A 20,724-nucleotide genomic window follows, 5' to 3' on the forward strand; every position below is an offset into this window, starting at 1 on the left:
TAATATGTTCAGCCTGAGCAGTTTGAAAGCTGAGTGGAGTGATAAAGAACCTATATTTATATCCATAACAATCATACGAAATGGACATTAGTTGATACACAATTTGATATTTTTGAGCGGTGCTTTGTCCGGTCAAAAACCGAGGGGAAAAACTTGTTAAAAAATGTCCGGGGCTTTAGTAAACTGAGGCGTGGCCTACGTCTGCCTAGATATGGCTTACTGGCTCAAAGTTTGTTGTGTAAAATCAAAATGCCTAGATATGGCCTACATCTTGGCACAAATGGCTCAAGGTTTGTTGTACACCCAGGGTCCCATTGGCCAAGCTTCACAGGACGCGCTGTGATTGTGATTGGCCAGTGGGTGGCATGATGAAATGAACTCATAAATAGCATCGCTCACTTCATATTAGTGTGATTTTTTTTATTCATAATCCCTGAAGAGTATTTGTGTAGACCTAAAGGGCTGCAAAATACATATAATCCAGAACAGAACGCTAGTATGAGTGGGTGTTACTTTGAAAACAACTCTTGCCACGCCAGACGCCACCATCTGTTCCAAAGTTCCACAATAAGAATATACAGGAATGACGAGCAGTCTGGACAATGCACAACTGGACATGTCAACTTTGTCCTGACAGGACTGTCAGGACGTCTAGGCCAATACTGTCAGATCATTCAAACATTATGTCAGGGTTCCCACACATCTTTAACAATTAATTTCCAAAACTTTCCCCAAACTTTTCCAGAATATTTAACCAGATTTCCAGGACTATATAACAATAATTCAGCTCAATAACAGGTCGCTTACTCCTATACAGCAATGCACAAAGACAGGTAGTGTATGCCAGTGGTTCTCAACCTTTTCAGGCCGTGACCCCCGAAATAATCATATTTGAACTGGGGACCCCCCACCCTGACGAGCACTAAGAGTTGAGGAATTTGTGAAAATAGCAGATCTACATGCTCACAACGCCTCGCAACGCCTGCCTCTAATATTTGACAATTTGGCAAATGTTTAATTTGTCATTTCAGAGGTATTAACAAAATCAATAACAAAAGCCAATGCATATAGCTACTTTTTCCAAGACCTTTCAGGACCCTTGATCAATTCCAAAACTTTTCCAGTACTGGAAAAATATTTTTCTAATTTCAAAATATTTCCAGGAATTTCATGACCGTGGGAACCCTGACAACTGGACATGTCAACTTTGTCCTGACAGGACTGTAAGGACGTCTAGGCCAATACAAACAACTGTCAGATCATTCAAACATTATGTGCATCATCATCACTGTCTATGCTTCATGGAGTGTAACATCTCTCCTCCTCTTGTTCAGGGTGGGAAGAAGGATGCTGTCAGCCTGTCACCTACCGACAGCCACCTGCCATCAGAGTCACAATAAACCCTGATCTGATTCACGACAAAGGTCAAACATACTTCTCCTGTGTGAGACACTGTTGGTGTTGATCATAGCGGTCGTTCTGTTTACTTTTATATGCGTCTTTCTTGGGGTTCATTGAGACGAGCTGTTCAGGCAGCTGGCTAACATTTACCTCGCTAACAGGCTAACTTCACTGTTATTAACGTCCAAGAACACAAGTCGTTATCATCACAAAACACTGACCAATTATAGAAGCAGTCTGCCCTAAAAACAATGAACCAGACACTTTTCGGGAGAGAGAGGTCTCTCACACGCAAGCTACATGTATGATAAATGATTAGCTCGCCCAGTTTATTTAGCAATTTACAGTTAGCCTACAGGGGCGTCAATAATGGGTATGGCAGGGGTATGTGGCTGCCATACCCTCCGTCCAGGGGGGAAAATAAAAGTTACTTTTAAATATAAATCCATATGTGTCTTTGTCTATCTGTGCTGGTTCTTATGTTGTTAAATTACAGTAAAATAACTACAAATGCAAAATTTCACAACAGTCACTTTAACAAGGTATTATGATATTCTCCACACTTGTATTCTCCCCATCTTGACAAAATTGTATATTCCCAGGTTCCGCAGGTCAGCTGCACAGGTACATGGCACGTTTACTTACATGACAAGTTTAGCTGCACTTGAACAACCGTTCCAGGCTGCCATATTCAGCCCAAGAAACCGTAGAAACGGGGGGGGGGGAAATAAAATGTACTTCTTAAAATAAATGCATCATGCCTGTTGCTAAGGTATGGCAACATGACTGGTGTCTTGCACGCAAGAAGACACCAGTCAAGTTGCCATACCTTAGCTTTGTCTGAACTGACGCCACTGGTTAGCCAACAATGCTAACGTAGGGCTAATAGTGGGCTCCAGTTTTAGCTGTTTGCGTCTTGGTCCAACACAGCAAGACAAGTCATGAATGATCCTATAGCGCTGTAGTAGCAGCATGAATCACACATGGCTGTGGAACCACAGCCTAATCTGGTGTAATGTAATCCCTGCCGCTGCTTATCAACTCACCCCAACGATACACTCTCCATGTCCACACTGTGAATGGTGGTGATGATGCATCCAGCCCGGTCTGGTCCTCCTCTTGTCTAACTACTACTACTGTACTACTACTACTACTACCACTACTACACGCATCTCCTGTGTGATGCTGCCCTCCACAGAAAGAAGCCAGGGAAGAGAAAAAAAAGGAAAAGTACCGAGGAGTTTATTATTGTGTATTTTTGGCCCAAAAAGAAATTCTTCACAAAGTAGCACTACTGTAACACTCAATGACCATACATGAAGCTAGTTAGCATTTGTTTTTAGGTTTTCGTTTAGAACCTTTTTTTTCTTGACTGATTTGATTATATTGTTTTTTCTAGAATAGATATTCATTTGCATTTGTTATATTGCTGTTGATGTACTGACATATAACTTTGTTTATTATAGTGATGTATTACCTGCTTATTGTACGGTAAATCGCTTTGGATTAAAAGCGTCTGCTAAATGCCTAAACTGTAAACTGTAGAATTATAGCCGAGCACAGGTCTCCGCCAGGTCTGGTATAGGTTACTGTGGCCTCCTGGTGGCGCTATAACAGGGGCCTTCAACGTTTTCAGGCCAAGGACCCCCTAGTTGAGAGAGAGAGAGATGAAGCAGGGACCCCCACAACCTTTTTGTAGATTCCATATTATAGTTTCATCTTTTGACAGCACAATCATCGGTGTATTTTGGATTCATGTCAATTTGTGTTTAAACATGACCTTTCACTCTGTAGTCTGTAGTTTAGTCTGCCCTTTTTCCCCTCTACACCAAACCTCCTTGCCGAAAATAGCCGATCTACAAGCTCACAACGCCTTGCGCTGTGAGGCGTTGTGAGCTTGTAGATCTGCTATTTTTGGCTAAAGTTATCAGATATGGACGTTATGGTTCAAGTGGTTAATATAAAAAAAGGAGGAAAAAAGGTTTCTATCTCACAAAGATTTGGAGGACTCCCTGTAGTAACTCTGAGGACCCCCTAGGGGTCCTGGACCCCCTGTTGAAGACCCCTGCGCTATAATATTCCAATGTGAAAAGAGTGCCATGTCTTATTCAGACTTTCACAATCTGCGATGTGGGAATGGGCCTGCAACATTTCATAGAAATCTCAAGCTAGCTGCATTCCATGATTTGAGGCATTTTGTTCAAAACAGAACAATCCTGCAAACTTTGGAAGCCAATGTTAGCCTAATAGGATGGAATATGAAATATCGGACAGATCCGTCTTGATCACATATAAGTTATAACTATAGAGATAGTGTACGGATTTGCCTGATTTTTGCCCTGAAGGAGCTATATAAAAAAGGGTATTTTAAATAATTCGGTCTCCTGGTGGCGCTAGAACAGCCAGGCCCATGTGAAAGATGTGGGGCAGAGGTTCTGAATTGGCATCCAGGAGGTATGTGCAGTAAAAAACCAAACTGCACACATATACTCCCTGAGGATAGCAGATGGGAAAAAGTCTCGGCCATGCCTTTCGGCCTGGCGGAGACAACGAAAAATCAATAGACACAACACCAGGGAGTGTGTATTTTGGCCCAAGCTACCTTAAATTATTCCAAGTAGAATTATAGTAAAATTAAATTACCTTTTTCTGCAATGCAATTTGTTATATCTTCAGGTTGAACAAATCCCAGTGTTGCCTATATAGGGTGGCTAAATTAACTCAGGCAAACTTGGACCACGATCAACCCTTTTAGTTCTACTTTTGTAATAAATGTAGCTTTTGTTCACATGGGAGTGGGGGTTGGAGATGGGTCCTTGCACTAAATACCCAAAGTAAGTAATCACATGGGGTTGCTGGTAACACTTTGTTTTATTGATTTTCATTGTCATAATTGTGGTAAAGTAAAATGGCTGATGAAGATCGAGGTCAACTGTTGAACTCAGTATTAAACAACACTCCCACCTGGTGGCTAAGTGATCTTAGTATAGTAGGCAACAGCTTGAGTAAAATCAGGTCATTATTGCAACACAGCCTAGGCCTCAACCTTTCACCACCAACCACCTCCAGTCCATTGTACCTTTTGCTTACCTTTCCCCTTTAAGAGAACACACCCCGCCAAAATCCTTTACCATGCTAAACAGACGCAGTACCACAGTAAAGTTGAATTGAAATAGTACAAGGAGAGATGGCCTAAACCTTTACCATGCTAAACAGACACAGTAGGCTACCACTGGAATAAAGTTGAATTGAAACAGGAATAGTACAAGGAGAGATTATGGCCTAAACCTTTACCATGCTAAACAGACGCAGTACCACTGGAATAAAGTTGAATTGAAATAGGAATAAAGTACCACTGTAATGTTGAATTGAAATAGTACAAGGAGATACTAATGGCCTAAACTAAACCTTTACCATGCTAAAAAGACACAGTACCACTGGAATAAAGTTGAATTGAAATAGGAATAAAGTACAAGGAGAGATAATGGCCTTTAAAAAACATTAAAAATTTTAATGAAAGCAAGTCAAGAACAGTAAAACATAGGGGGTAAAACTGAACAAATGAGTTTCAAACATTCTCCAAAATGCAACATAGTGAAAAAAATAATACATGAAAAAAGGGGCATCGTGTCCAATTTACAAACAAAAAACGTCCAAGATCAAAAGTGAGACTTCAAGACTCAAATCTACACTGCCCACACACCGATACCCTGAGTTCAGGATGCCAAAAAAATAAAGCGTATCTGGCTGGTTTGTAGGACAAACAGCTTCCATTTCTACGGTTTTTTTCAGAAGCAGTGACAAGATTTACACATCCCTCAAAAACAGAAAAAAAAACATTTCCCCAGTGGAATAAATTACATATCAACACTTGACAAAAGAATTTAGTTCTTGGTAGTTTAAAGTCCACAATGTCTTGTTTCACTCTGCAGAATGGTGGCAGATGGGGTCCGGGTGAGGGGGAGGGGCAGTTCTTATATCATTCTGGTGTGGGTGATGGGCACTGCTCCCTCATTGGAGACACAAAGAAAACTGTGCCTCTCGAGCCCCGCGCTTGGGTTTTGAGTGTGGAAATTCGGTTCGTTTTTTCTCAGATTTTTTCCCTATGAACATTGCAATACTAAGACATTTTTAATAGCCGCCATATCCACCATATCCACCACCCCCCCGGCCTCCGCCACTTCCGCCCCCTCGAGCGTACGGAGCCGCACCGGCGCTCCGGTTCGAATAGCTGCCCCCCTTCATGGCACCGTAACCGGAGGACTGCTGTCCATAGTCACCGCCAAAGTCACTGTAACCGTTGCCGTATCCGCCGCCCATCTGCTGGCCGTAGCCTCCCCCGCCGTAGCCTCCCTGCTGCTGGCCGTAGCCTCCCCCGTTACCATAGCCGCCGCCGCCATAGCCGCCGTCGTTGTAGCCGCCGCCGTAGCCTCCGTAGCCGCCACCACCTCCTCGGCCGCCGCCATAGCCGTTGTACGCCATCCCCCTTCCGCCGCCGCGGCCTCCTCTCCCCCGGCCGCCGCCGCTCGCCTGCATCTCCTGCTTGGACAGGGCCTTCTTCACCTCCACCTTGTGCTCGTTGATGTTGTGGAACTTCATCACCACGGCCTTGTCGGCGGAGTCGGTGTCCTCGAAGTAGACAAAGCCGAAGCCCCGCTTCCTGCCGGTCTCTTTGTCGGAGATCACCTCGACCTTCTCGATCATGCCGTACTGGGCGAAGTAGTCCTGGAGGTGGTCCTCGCAGATGTCGTCTTTAAGCCCGCCGATGAAGATCTTCTTGACTTTAGCGAGGGCTTCTGGCTTGTTAGCGTCTTCCCGAGACACGGCCCTCTTCACCTCCACGGTGTTGCCATCTACGACATGTGGCCTGGCGGCCATTGCTGCGTCGGCCTCGTCCGTGTTGGAGTAGGTGACGAAGCCGAAGCAGCGCGACCGCTGCAGCTGCTGGTTCAGCACCACCACGCAGTCGGTCAGCGTGCCGAACTGCTCGAAGTGCTTTCGGAGGCCATCGTCCGTGGTTTCTATGTTCAGTCCGCCGACGAAAAGCTTGCAAAGTTGATTCGTCATGTTTGCAGTGTGAATGTAATGTGGGACCTTCTGGCTCAGACCGTCTCCTTCTTCAATGGAACGACGCGGGGCGGGGCCTCCCGCGCCGCGCCGTGCGTAGTGCTACGTACTCGACGCCGGTTGGTGGGGGCTCGGGCGTCTCCGCCCACCCACGCTGTGACGCAAAACGCTTAGCGGAAATATGGAAATAGCCGGTTTACAAGCCCACAATGCATCGCGGATGCAAAGCGTGGTGAGCTTGTAGATCGGCGGATTTTTAAGCAGCTCAAATAAAATGGTGTATTGAGTTCCTAACGAGGTTGCTAAAAGCACAGCTCTGCAGGGCAGTTAAAACTAAACCATGCACCTTATTTTATATCAATGTTTTTTACATATTTTAACTACAATTAATTTACAATTACAATGTAGGCACTTAGCAGACGCTCTTATCCAGACAGAGCTACTTACAATAAGCAGGTAATAGGCTGCTACATCAATACAATAAGGAGGTGATATACATCAACACCAATAAATCAAATGCATAGCACTATCAATCTAGATTTCTAGAAAAATAACGTAGGTATACCACGCACCTAATCCTAAGCAATAAAACACGTTATAAAAACCTTAAAATGCTATCTTTCATGTATGGTAGTGTAGTGTAGTGGTTTCCTGTGTAAATAAGCCAAGTGCTTTCTAGGATCTCCTTTTAGTTGGGGGGGGGGGGAGGAGAAAGTCTCTTTAAACAGCATTGTTTTATTTTATTGTCTGATAAAGTGAACTGTGCCATCATGAAACTGTACCTTTTTCTAATAGTCTTCAATCAATCAATGAGGGAAACTATGAATTGAGTACAAAAGGACCCCAATGTAAACAAGCCATTGTGCTTTCTTGGGTTTAAATCCCATTACCTTGTATCTTATTAACTGTACCGTCATGTGCTTTTCCTATGCAAACTTTTAATGTATTCAATCAATCAACTGCCTCATCGTGATTTTCTTTCCGACTTTCCAAGTATAAAACTACAGATGGTCCTTGTATGACCAAAAATGTAACCAATTTTCTATACACTAAACTTGTGACCTGTCTGTGACTGTTGATCCAATTCCAAGCAGACCTCATAAGCTTAAAGCATTTAATGTGCTTGTCCAGCCCAAGTGGCCCTGGCCCTTGTATAATCTAGTACAGTGGGCATAATATGATGCTGGCACTAGCCAGACTGATAATGTGGATTCGGCAAAGTGTGAGTGAATCCACATTTTCAGTCTGGCTAAAGCCAGGCTACACTATCAGGTTCCTCTCTTGACATTTGGAATAATGTAGTGAGAAACGTGACACTTAACAAAATGCACTGTTAACTTTCTTGATCATACACAATACAAATACTTTAAAGGGTTAGAAAAAAAAGTTGGACAAGGACATCACAACCAAACTGGTCCTGTAAACAGATCCAATCTACTTTATACCCTTAAAAAGTTTGTTACATATTCTAAACATACAAATCATAACCAACATGACTAACCCACAAGTAATGTGGGAAATCCACATCCAAAAAAGACCATTCACCTACTCTCACTTTACAATTGGAAAACCAGAAAAATACATATTGATACATGAGCTTTTAAGCCTAATACAGAAATACATCAGTACAATTTTGTTTAAATATATTTATTTTAGATTCAAATAAAAAAATACGATATTTTGTACAAGTTGTACATTTAATGACAAGGCTCCTTTCTCCATATTATGGGATGGTCAGAAACAGTCAAGCACTTCTATCCTACAAAAGAGGTAAAGAAAACAGTAAAATTCATTTCACTGCCATGTATATAACCTGCAATGTAAACATCCGTCATTAACCAGGTCATTTGTATTACACAATGAGTATGGCTCAGGCTGTGTGTTCATCCACACTATAAATCTTAAATTTAATTCCATCAATGACTCATCTTCACAGCTTTTAGTTCCAGTCCAAATTCACACCAAATTGAGAGCAATAAATGCCTTCTTAATTTCAAAGGACATTTTCTGAACACTGTAGAGTCTGCAGTGTAGACCAGTGGTCTTCAACATTTTTCAGGTCAAGGATCCCTTAGCTGAGGCAAAACAAACATGTGGTTTGAGAAAGCCTTCCATGCAACTTGAAGCAAAATGTCTGTTGAGACATTTGAAATTATATGGAAGGTACACAGGTGACTAGGGGGTTGCCTCTTAAAGGACAACTTTGTTTTTTTACAACAAGGGTTCACATTTTAGATAGTCATTAGATTATTTTTAGTGATTTTAAAGATTTTAATTGGCTAAATATGTATGTTTAGACACAATAAGCCGATTTCCAAGATGCACCGCAATCTTTCATGGGCAGATATGACTTATGGGGGCTGGTGTAAATGGTAAGTAACCAAGAAATGGCCGGCTTATTGTGTCTAAAAATACATATTTAGTAGGGCTGTCCCGATACCACTTTTTTGCTGACCAAGTACTTCATTTTAGTACTTGCCGATACCGAATACCGATACTGTAAGTTAAGTTTATAGTGTGTGGCGCTCCAAAATAAAATTCTTTAAATAATTATGTTGTCATGCCTAGAGTGAGAGAAGGTGACAACACTTTTCATTAGTTAAACACACAAAACTGTGTCTTAGGACTTTTGATATGTTGTTACCAACATATTTATGAAACAAAATGGTATCTGGCGCTGCCGTGAGCAATATCGGACAAGTACGAGTACAGCAAAATAGGCAGGTATCGGGCGAGTACCGATACTGCGAGTACCGATACCGCATCCCTAATATTTAGCCCCTTGTACGCATGCCCACACCTACTGAAATCAAAATACTAAAATCGCAAAAATAGAAAGCCGTAAATGAAAACATTTTAACACTCAGCTTTAATTTTCTCTTACTTACAATCTAAAATATGAACCCTTGTTGTAAAAAAACAAAGTTGTCCTTTAAAGGAGTAGTTCACCCCCAAAATGACACATTTTCTATTGATTACTAAAGCCATGGAGACTTAAAGGGGAAGACCACCCATTTTCAATATTGAACTATGTCATTAATATACCTTAGGAGTTGTGTGGAAATAAAATAAAAAAAGTTCCCCCTCTTCTGTGTTGCCTAGAACTGGAGGATTGATTTTGGGGTTTGTATTGTAAAGTACAACGGTGTGATGTCATCAAGTTGTACTTTACAATACAAACCCCAAAATCAATCCTCCAGTATTTGTCACATTCCTCGCAGTCAAAAACATAGTAAATTTACCCCCATTGATTCCAGATGGACCCAAATGCATTTAGGTCCCCATCTCTGTATGGGCCAGGGGGTACATTTATTATGTCTGTCTTGTCTTGTTTTATGAATTACGACAAATACAAACTCAAGTCTCCATGGTGTTAGTAATCAACAGAAAAAAAGGTCATTTTGGGGGTGAACTACTCCTTTAAGTGGTGCATGTTTGATGGCTGCATAGATTAACTGGACAGCACCATCATCAATGTTAAGTAGCTTAAGCTTAAATATTGTTTGGCAACATGTTGGATTAACATTGTGAATTTGCCTCTTTGACAAAACATTCCTATCAAGAGAAATTTGGCAGCCCCTCAGTACCAGAGGACCCCTTCAGAGGTCCTGGACCCTGTGTTGAAGACCTTTTCAGTTACTCTTGCGGATTGCGCTTCTAAGTCAGGTTGAAGCTAGGTGGTGTGCCATGTTGACAATTTTAGGTCACAGTGCAATTTAACCAGCAGTGTGATGGAGTGTGTGATTGTGCATGCCCAGAGCCCTCAGAAGAGGCAACAAGCCAGAGTAACAAAATAACGGTTAACAGGTCAGGCGGGCACCTCGACATCTGGGCACCAGGTAAAATTGGCTATTTTGTCCGAAACATTAAAATAAAATATTTGAAAAAGGGTCTCAGTATACATGATCATTACATGCTTAAACATTTTACAATTAAAGGGATATTCCACTTTCAAAATAACTTTTGGTCATTTTATCGTCTAATCAGGCTTTTGGGAACACCCTGAACAGACTTTATATTTGCTTCATTCAGTATTTAGATCAGGGGTCTTCAACGTTTTCAGGCCAAGGACCCCTTAGTTGAGAGAGAGATGAAGCAGGGACCCTCAGATTCCATAGTTTCATCGTTTGACAGCACAATGCATGTCAATTTGTGTTTTCAGATGTTTAACCACTTGAACCGTCAATAGGCCTACTTAAAGGGCCACTTCACCTCTGGTACAACCAGATCTTATTTTATTGTTGTTTGGGACACAATCAACACAATCCTGAGTTATTCTGTGTGTTCAATCTGTTTTGAGATATTTTAGTATTTCAGCTGTGTTAGTGATGCGTTTTGCATCATATGATGCAGCATGATTATGCAAAATGCATCACTAGCACAGCTGAAATACTAAAATATCTCAAAACACAGATTAAATACAAAAAATAACTCAGGATTGTGTTGATTGTGTCCCAAACAACAATAAAATAAGATCTAGTTGTCCCAGAGGTGAAGTGGCCCTTTAATAAACTTGACCTTTCAATCTGTACTTAGACTGCTCCTTTTCCCCGAAATAATAGTTCTATCACTCAAAGATTTGGAGGAGCCCCTGTAGTAACTCTGAGGACCCCCTAGGGGTCCTGGACCCCCTGTTGATTTAGATATTTGATGTAAATGTTATCAGGCCCTCCTCCTCCAGGACCTTTCCCCATACACACACATTGTAACTCTCATTTGGGGGCAGACCTCAATTCACAAACACCCCTACTTAGAAACATCCCTATTCAGAAATACCCCCACTGAGGTTAGGGTTAGGTGACACCTCTATTTAGAATAATAATGGAAGTCAATCTTCTGAATAGCAATGTTTCTGAATAGAGGTGTGTAAACCCTCCCATTTTAACCATGATAAAATTACTTTTTTTTTTTTCTTCTGGCGACTCATAATACCATCCTAATATGTGAGCAGGCCGTGTTTTTTCAATGACCGTTTAATTATTTATAATAATTCTTGGGGAAAATGGAAAAAAAAAATGTAATACAATAAAAAAATATTAAAACATAATTGAAATAAACATGGCACACATGTATTAGGATGGTATTATGAGTGTCCAGAAAAAAAATAGTGGGTGTATTTAATGAATCTATCATGGTTAAAATAGAGTTGGAAGTTGGAAGTTACAATGGGCGTGTATGGGGAGAAGCCCTGGAGGAGAAGGGCCTGGTAACAAGTCCATCAAATATCTAAATACTGAATGAAGCAAATTAAAATCTGTTCAGGGTGTTCATAAAAGCCTGATTAGACCAAAAGTTTTTTGAAAGTGGAATATCCCTTTAAGGTCTAATTTTTCTACAAAACCGGTATAATATGTGTATATCCATCATTTGGGGCATTAACAAGAAGTTGAAGAATAAAATGAAGTCTGATAATGATGCCCCATGCATGTTCTAATCATGTATACCTTCTTTTACTTAAGGCAGTGGTTCTCAACCTTTTCAGGCCGTGACCCTAACCCTAACCCCCCACCCTACAAGCACTAAGAGTTGACATTTTGTATAACATGGTTCTATTGTGAAAATAGCAGATCTACATGCTCACAACGCCTCGTGTTGCGAGGCGTTGTGAGCATGTAGATCAGCTATTTTCCCAATTTCTGCCTCTAATATTTGACAATTTGGCAAATGTTTAATTTGTCATTTTATAGGTACTAAAACGTCCTTAAATTGTCACTTTATAAATGTACAGATACCCTCTATGCACTTAAACGTAACTGTTGAGTGAGAAAACAATGTTGCACATTAAGTCAATCATCTGGGGACCCCTCAAAATAATTTGAGGACCCAGAGTCCCCGACCCACAGGTTGAGAACCACTGCTTTAATGAGTAGTTCACCCCCAAAATGACTTTTTTTCCCTTAAATTACTCACGCCATGGAGACTTGAGTTCAATAATATTTGTAGGTTTGTGTCGCATTCCTAAGACAATAATTTGATTACAATAAGTGTACCACCATTGATTCCGGATGGGGACCCAAATGCATTCGGGTCTCCATCCGGAATCAATTAACTATAGTCCCAATTTTGCCTTAGGAATGTGACAAATAAATACAACAAAATATATACATTATTCATTGAACTCTAGTCTCCACGGTGTGAGTAATCAATAGAAAACCTTACATTTTGGGGTGACCTACTCCTTTAAAGGTGATACAACATGAAATTTTCACTTTTCCTACTTTAAAACCTTTTTTGGGGGTCCCACTAGCACCTTCTATCCTCACAAACTCCCATTTCTGACCGTTGTGTCTTTCTCTGGTTTTGAGAAGGCAAAGGTTAAAAGTATCCCACGGGTTCTCAAAACAGGCTATCCAGATTTGCTGCCGATGATGACATCATCATCGGCCGTTTTTGATATTTTTTTTCAAAAAAATATTTTTTTTGGGGGTGGCGCAGTTCAGGCCAAAGGTGGTACTGCAGCTGAAAATGCTCAGCCATTCAACATGAGAGAGGATCTCTATTCAGGAGTGGTAATTTAGCCTCAAACCTTTTGAAAAACGTTTTTGAGACATAAACAATATGACATAAATACTTTTTAAATGCATGGTGTATCACCTTTAAGACGATTTCGGACATTTTATTTTCTAACATTGACAAAATAGCCCATTTTAAATAGAGGTGCCCACCTGACCAGTATCCACTATTAACATCTGCAGCCATTCAGTGTCCAAGAAATTCATACACGATTGCACTATTCAAGTACGATATTGCGACATCCATATATATACCCCTATATTCTAGATTTAATAACAGGTTCTGTGGACGGAATTTCAAAACTGAAAGGACTGGCTTTATTCTTAAATACATAAAAATTTGGTAAAGATGTGTTACATCTTTGCCTTCATACCAGTCACCTTTGAAATTAATGGCACAAAATTATACATAAATATATTTATTGAGTTCAGAAAGCTGATTTGTCACTATTCATAGTTACAAGCAGCAAAATGCAAGTATAAAATTGATACAGGTAAAAAAGTTAAAAAACGCAACAATATGCTTAAAACAGCAATTGTCGGGTATTCTGAATTGAACCTTTTCAAATTTTCATAGAAATTTAAATAGGGGACACTTGTTTAATCTTAATGAAAAGACCATCTGTCAAATGAGTCGATGACAGCTTGCATTGGGAAAAAAACACTTCAAATGGACCAAATCCTTTCTGGAATCACCTGTAGAAAAAAGGAACCACCGCGACCTCTCCTGGTCCCTGGTTGGCATGGAGACACACACCCAATTCCATTATTGGGGGTGATGCCCTGGAACCCAGGTTACCATAGCAACCTGGAGAGACAAAGGAGGTAAAATGAGAACCACGGCAAGGGAAGACTTCCTCAGGAGGCACCAATATCGTTCCATTAGTAAATGAGGAACAAAACTTGGGTCCCCTTCCACCCATTTAATCTGGATTAAGGACCGAATTGAGCACACCCCGCCCAGTTGCATTAAATAATCAATAAGACGCATATTAAGTTAAGAAACTATGAGTAAAAGTTATATTAAGAAAATGGTGCATTTGCACACCATCTCAAAAAAGGCAAATTCCATACATGGTTGACCAACACATAGTGAAGACAGGTTGATTTACATACCTAGGTTGCTGGATGAGGATATCCTAAAGAGATATTTCAGAGTCCTATCACAATCGACCCCAGGTAATCAACAGGGTCCTGATGTAGCCTATAAACAAACTGCTACGGCTATTTTGGCTGGGATAGTGGGATACGAGTAAGAACACCTAAATATAGGAATAAAGATGAACATAAACGCCTCCATCTCCACAATAATAGATTAAATTCAGTGATATTCAAAAGTCAAGGGTTAGATGAAATAACCAGAAATAACCTTTAAATATACAATAAGACAAAACCCTACAAAGCCTACATGCATTGGCTGTGGGTAGAAACTACAACCGTTACCATTTCACCCACCTGGGAGTAGTACGCTTAAACAGAAGGGACAGATGCCATGTAACTAATGTGCAAGTTGGAAGTAGTCATAATCGCTTCTATAAACCTGTGGAACTTAAGGCAACCTGGTTAATAAGTAAATAACTAAGCTAAGTTTGTTTAACTTTTTATTTAAAATGAACATACATTAATAATATGCATACCAAAAAATTCAACCAAAATACAATATACATGAGATATTGCTGCAAGTGAATGGAAAAAGGAACAATATTTAGGAAAGGATGATGATAAACTGGACACTATGTGTGTGCGATGGGAAATTACTGACGTTGACTTTTATACACAACATGGTTGGATAAGAACAGGGGACGCTGCCAGGGCTGGGCACCATTTCCCGCCTTAACTAAATGAGCTAAGAGCTACAATAAGCAGTAGTTACACAAATGTGTTACCAAATACATAACTAAAAAAAAAAATAGGAAAAAAAAAGCAAAACCATATCACATGCGTCCTCACCCCCCATACATTGGAAACACACTAAATTTTTTAGAATTAACATAAACGAAACCATTTGTTTTAAAATGAAATGAATCATAATAATATAGAATATTTTTTCCAACAAAACAGTCCTACATAGACTATTAGGGTTCAAAAAAAATGTACGCAAAAAGCAGATTTTTCTTTCCAAATGTATAAACGACAGCTAACACGCCTGGGACAGCTACACAATGTAGAAACATAAAGGAATACTCTTTGATAAATTCGTAATAATCGAATCAATTGTGTCCTAGGAGTAGTACTGGCAACAGCTGCTCGTGCAAACCAGGTTTTCTGGGAAGGGATCTTCCTACCTGTTTGTGAGGGGTTTTTGAGGATCGATCTTCGTTTTGATTATGGGGAGACGGGGGTGGTCTCACAGTGTCCGATAGTTCTGCCGTTAGGTTGGATTTTACGGCAGATCACGCCCCATCATTTCTTAATTTGTATTTGTATGTTTTTTTTAGTTTCTCGTCCAGATCTGTTGGGTTGGAGGTATGGCGGAGGGTTTGTGGTGGAGGTTTTCTCTGATCGCGAACAGTCTGTCGTTGCGGAGGAGGGTGGAAAAAAGGGGAGAGATCGGGTGGGTTGTAGCTTTTAGTAGCCGCCACCACCGTAGCCCCCTCTCTGGTAGCCGCCACCGCCGCCGCCTCCCCGGGTGTATGGAGCCGCGCTGCGCTGGGCGCCGTAGCCGCTGGGGGCAGCGCTCTTCATGGGGCCGTAGCCGGAGGGCTGCTGGCCGTAACCGCCGCCAAAGTCATTGTAGCCGTTGCCGCCGCCATAGCCTCCCATCTGGTCGCCATAGCCGCCTCCGTAGCCGCCGCCATAGCTGCCTCCTCCGTAGCCGCCGGCGCCTCCTCCGTAGCCGCCGCCGTATCCACCTCCGTAGCCTCCGCCATAGCCGCCATCACCGCCGCCCCCATAGCTGTTGTAGCCTCCTCCTCTGCCGCCGCCGAAGCCATTTTGATTCCCCCGCATGCCTCGCATCCCCCCTCCTCGCCCTCCCCGCATCATGCCGCCGCGGCCCCCTTGCGAGGCCTGCATCTCCTGGCGGGTGAGCGCCTTCTTCACCTCGACCTTGTGTCCGTTGACGTTGTGGAACTTCATCACCACGGCCTTGTCCGCCGAGTCGTTGTCCGTGAAGTAGACGAAGCCGAAGCCGCGCTTCCTGTTGGTCTCCTTCTCCGAGATCACCTCGGCCTTCTCGATCTCGCCGAACTGGCCGAAGTACTCGATCAGGTGCTCCTCCTCGATGTCGTCCTTGAGGCCGCCGACGAAGATCTTCTTGACTTTGGCGATGGCCTCGGGCTTGTTGGCCTCCTCGCGCGCCACGGCCCGCTTCAGCTCCACGGTGGTGCCGTCGACGACATGTGGCCTGGCCGCCATTGCGGCGTCGGCCTCCTCGGCCGTCGAGTAGGTGACGAAGCCGAAGCAGCGCGAGCGCTGCAGCTGCTTGTTCACCACGACCACGCAGTCGACCAGCGTGCCGAACTGCTCGAAGTGCTTGCGCAGGCCGTCGTCGTCGGTGTCCACGTTGAGTCCGCCGACGAACAGTTTGCAGAGTTGGTCCGTCATTTTGTCTTTCCTTTTCTCCTAAGCTTAATAAAGAACTTGTTGACCGCTGAACGACAGTGAGCAGACAGTGAGTGTTGCTAAGCTTGAAGGTGGTGGGGGAGGGGAGAGCCGCTGCTATTTATGCACCCGAGGTCTTGTGACGTCGGAATACATTAAAAAGACGTCACCGCCCCCTTCCTTTTGCGCAGAATGAACAAGGCCTGGGAGGTTGTATGCTTCGCCGTACGACGGCACCGCGTGGCGAACAAAAAAAATGCCTATTTTCGACGCATGTCGTTCAGCCACAGTATTATATATATTTGAAATGCTTTATGGTCTTGACATATTGAAGATCAATGATTTGCATGAAGCATTTTCAAGATTCAATATTTAGTTTAGACCGTAAAAGGTCTTATTTGAGATGTTCCTTTTAGGAACATTTTAACTGTACTTGTACTACATTTCAATTGTATTGACTATACTTGTACTGTTCTCCATTTTGTCTAATAAAATAATAAATCAATTAATCAAAGTTTATTACATTTCATACAGATATCAACAAAAATAACCAATAGTGATAAAATAGTAGGCTAAATAGAAAACAATTACAATACAATAACATTCTCTGTCTGCCTGCATGTGTGTGCGTGTTTGTGTGTGTGTGTGTGTGTGTGTGTATGTGCAGTTATATTATTGATTTATTTTATATATGTACATACACACACACAATCAGCCAGCAGGACATAATACACCTCACATGACCTTATACATTATTTAGTAGTAATACGCCTCAGGTCACGCCAATTCTTGGTCATCTGGCCAGTGAAGTATATCGGACCAATTACCAGTATGGAGACCCCTGGTACCCATATATGGAGATCCACTGTTTATGGTACATCCCTTTTATGCCCATACATGGAGATCACTGTCTGAACCAGCCACACAGATATGGCATTCCCATGTGAAGTTAGATATGGGCTTAATATTAGTGACATCAGGGATCCCCTTGTATGGGCATAAAAGGGATTCTGTTAGAGTGGTTACCATGATATCACAACATACAATCCTTTTTATGCCCAATTGCCCATACATGGAATGGATATCACTATCTGAACAAACACATCCCACACAGGTACCCAACACTTATGTGTGCATATTTATGTGTGTGTACGTGCAGCATTGATTGATTGAAGTATTTATTAGAAGTTTGCATAGGAAAAGGTACAGTTTCATGACAATACAGTTCACTGGTACCGTACAAGGTCAACTAAAAGGAAAGCACATGGCTTATTTACATTGAGATGTTTTAACTCATATAACATTGAATCACAGTTGTGAAAAAACACCAAGAATAAATGGTATTTACGAAGGGTCATGGGGAGGTAAGGTTAGGCTAATACGTTTACTGTTATCAGTTTTGAGTAGCAGCCATCTGTAAGTGGCTTTTCAGAGTGGTTTTAAAGGAAGTTAGGGATTTACACTCCTTTAAGCCCTTCAGTAGGGCGTTCCAACATTAGCGGTATAGCAGGAGAACGAATTCATGTAAACCTGCAACCACCTGTAAACTTAGTTACATAATTAACTCTGATAAAGGTGACAGTCAGTTGTTTCATTCATTTGAAACGCAGAAGTTATAGTAGATTTCATTATCTCGTTACCCCCTGTGACTATGTCTAGACTAACATTTAGGCTACCGGTTCCAAACAATGAGGTTTTCTTTTTCGTTCTATTTTCCTGACACTAAATGTTGTTTTTATGCATTTGGAGGAAAATAGGATTTAATAAACTAGTAAGACGCCTCAGGTCGCGCCCATTCTTGGCCATCTGGCCAGTGATGTATATCGGACCAGTTACCCATATATGGAGATCCATGTACTGTATATAGTACATCCCTTTATTGGAGATCCCTGTCTGAACCAGCCTCACAGATATGGGCTGTCTTCCTCCATACAGTTATGGCATTCCCATATGAAGTCCTGTTAGATATGGGCTCCATATTGATGATATCAGGGATCTCCATATGTGGGCATAAAAGGGATTCTGTTAGAGTGGTTCCCATGACATCACAACATACAATATATTTTATGCCCATACATGGAGATCTCTATCTGAACCAGCCACACAGATATGGGCCATGTCTTGGCCATCTGGCCAGTGACGCAGACAAGCTGTGAACATTTCTCATGGTAAACTGCGACCTTTGGTTGCATTAACTTCTGTACACAGTAGAATGTCAATAAAAAACCGAGGGCCCTATCTTGTGCGCCACCTTATCCCTTATGGCTTATGCCTAATCTTATTAGCCATTTTTTATTATTTTGAGGGGGGAAAAAAACACTCACAGCACATCGATCGGCTATTTTCTCTATGGCCTAGAGAAAATAGCCGATCGATGTGCTGTGAGCTTGTAGAAAGGCTATTTTCACTTAGCCTAGCTGAGCTAGACATCCCAGCCATGTTAAAACAAGGTAGGGATAGATACTGCAGTTAGTTAGCTAGATGCATTAGTATCTAGGCTGGCCCCAGGCTAATTTCACTAGGCGAGAGGCTCTCTCTCATTCCAACATGTCGCCACTACGAAATTGACTTCTTATTGTCGGAGTGGCGACACTCCCATAGGGGTTAGGTTTAGGGTTAGAGATAGGGTTAGTGTCTGAATGGAGACATGTCGGAAAGGAGACATGTCGGAGTGGAGAGATGCACCCAGTCTAGACCTATATTAAAGCCACACTATGTAACTTGATTTTTTATGACTAAAATGTGGTTTTGTCCAATCTGTATGGTAGAGCATGTTAATACATTATAACTTATTATACAATCGGGTGGTTGTATCTTGTATCCCTGCTCTTCTATTGAGGCAGAGACATTTCCAACGTGTCAAAGGTCATGTGTTTGTTACCTAGATCAGTGTTTCTCAACCTTTTCTCTGCATGGGCACACTTTTCATGTCCCAAGAATCCATGGGCACACCAACATAATATACAGGGGTGTAAATATCATCATTGTCGGGAGGAAACCTTGTATCTCCAAGTTTCAAATTTGTAAGTTTCTTTTCAAAGTAAAGCCCTGCTTCATCATACAAGGCTGTCGCACAACAGTAGTGAAAACAGCAGATCTACAAGCACACAACGCCTCGGCGTTGTGTGCTTGTAGATCGGCTGTTATCACTAGTTTAAATCATTTTTAAAATGATAAATACAATACTGTCTTTCAAGCAGTTTCAAGGGGCACACTTGACCCTTCTCAGGGGCACACCAAAGGTCCCCAGGCACAGTGGTTGAGAAACATTGACATTGATACAGATCTAACACAAGTTTTGACCTGATAGTCAATATTCAATGTATCCCCGAGCAGGCAGGCCAGCTCTATTATCTCAATGGTGAAAATGTCAGCACTTGCGCAGGAAACCAGGTTAAAATCCAGTTACACAGTTACATAGTTACATAGTGCTTTAAAATGTTTAATAAAAAATGCCCAATACCATTAGTCATAATATAAGAGATGAGAGATCACTTTTTTTAAATTAGGGTCACTTTTTTGTTTGGCAATGCACTGATAAGTAGTAACTGTATTACTATTTGTGTTATGACGTGACACTTATGTAGCATTGACTGTTCTCGACACTTTATATTTTTAGTTTTTTGCCTACGTTTACGACTGCTCTGAATTGTTGATTCTTGTTATTTATTTATTTATTTTTCGCTGTACACAAAAGTATTTTTTTCTTTTCATACTTTCCTGTAACTTTGTGACCTTAACTATGCTGTGCCGCCTCTGGGCAACTGATTTCCCCTCTTGGGATAATAAAGGTATCTAGTATCTATCTATCTATCTTTTTAAGGCAAGATGGGGCCCTGAGTCTAAAGGCAGACTGAAAGTTGTAATTGTTCACTACATGGGGTATGATTTTTTTTCTCTCTTTTTTTCTAATGTGCAAAAATCATATGGGCGTATCAGGTGAACCTTAGAGGCAGATGGGGTTCAGTGCTCAGAAGAGGTTGAGAACCCCATGCATTTGCATTTACTGGCCTACCTTTGTCGGGGGGGCGGGGGTGTACTGAAACTGTGGAAGTCTTGTTTATGACAACATCAGAACCTGTGAGTGAGACTGTATCTGGCCTGTGGTGGGACAATGGTTGCACCAACTCCTACTGTGCTGGCTAATTAGTATATGAATGGTATGCAAGGTCTTCACCTGGGGCAGATGTGTTTCAGCATT

General features: G+C 41.8%; 4 protein-coding genes across 7 annotated transcripts in view; all 4 read right to left on the reverse strand.

The window, feature by feature from the left end:
- The window catches only part of klhl3 (kelch-like family member 3), a 39,029-nt gene extending 36,468 nt beyond the window's left edge, over window positions 1-2,561 (reverse strand). Inside the window, exon 1 of the mRNA XM_080745652.1 lies at window positions 2,448-2,561. Within this exon, the coding sequence (XP_080601778.1) occupies window positions 2,448-2,467 (20 nt within the window). The 5' untranslated portion in view covers window positions 2,468-2,561. The remainder of the gene's footprint in view (window positions 1-2,447) is intronic.
- fgfrl1a (fibroblast growth factor receptor like 1a) overlaps window positions 1-20,724 on the reverse strand; it is a 415,817-nt gene that overhangs the window by 21,145 nt on the left and 373,948 nt on the right. The gene's annotated exons all lie outside the window — the stretch shown is intronic.
- LOC308301746 (heterogeneous nuclear ribonucleoprotein A0-like) lies at window positions 4,887-6,517 on the reverse strand. The gene has a single exon (XM_080745840.1). The coding sequence runs from the start codon at window positions 6,466-6,468 to the stop codon at window positions 5,533-5,535; it is 936 nt and encodes a 311-aa protein (XP_080601966.1). The 5' UTR covers window positions 6,469-6,517; the 3' UTR covers window positions 4,887-5,532.
- Window positions 8,184-16,602, reverse strand: LOC308301619 (heterogeneous nuclear ribonucleoprotein A0-like). 4 transcript variants are annotated; one of them, XM_080745662.1, is made up of 3 exons: window positions 15,266-16,602; window positions 13,677-13,788; window positions 8,192-8,227 (listed from the first exon to the last, which is right to left on the reverse strand). In XM_080745662.1, the coding sequence occupies exon 1, from the start codon at window positions 16,524-16,526 to the stop codon at window positions 15,549-15,551; it is 978 nt and encodes a 325-aa protein (XP_080601788.1). In that variant the 5' UTR covers window positions 16,527-16,602; the 3' UTR covers window positions 8,192-8,227; window positions 13,677-13,788; window positions 15,266-15,548. The 4 variants fall into 4 exon arrangements, with proteins under 4 accessions (XP_080601785.1, XP_080601788.1, XP_080601787.1 ...); XM_080745659.1 differs by having other exon boundaries at window positions 8,184-8,227; window positions 13,677-16,602; XM_080745661.1 differs by lacking the exon at window positions 8,192-8,227 and having other exon boundaries at window positions 11,989-13,788.

Source organism: Nannobrachium achirus (genome assembly GCF_963921795.1).
Source record: "Nannobrachium achirus genome assembly, chromosome: 17".
Taxonomy (NCBI): Eukaryota; Metazoa; Chordata; class Actinopteri; order Myctophiformes; family Myctophidae; genus Nannobrachium; species Nannobrachium achirus.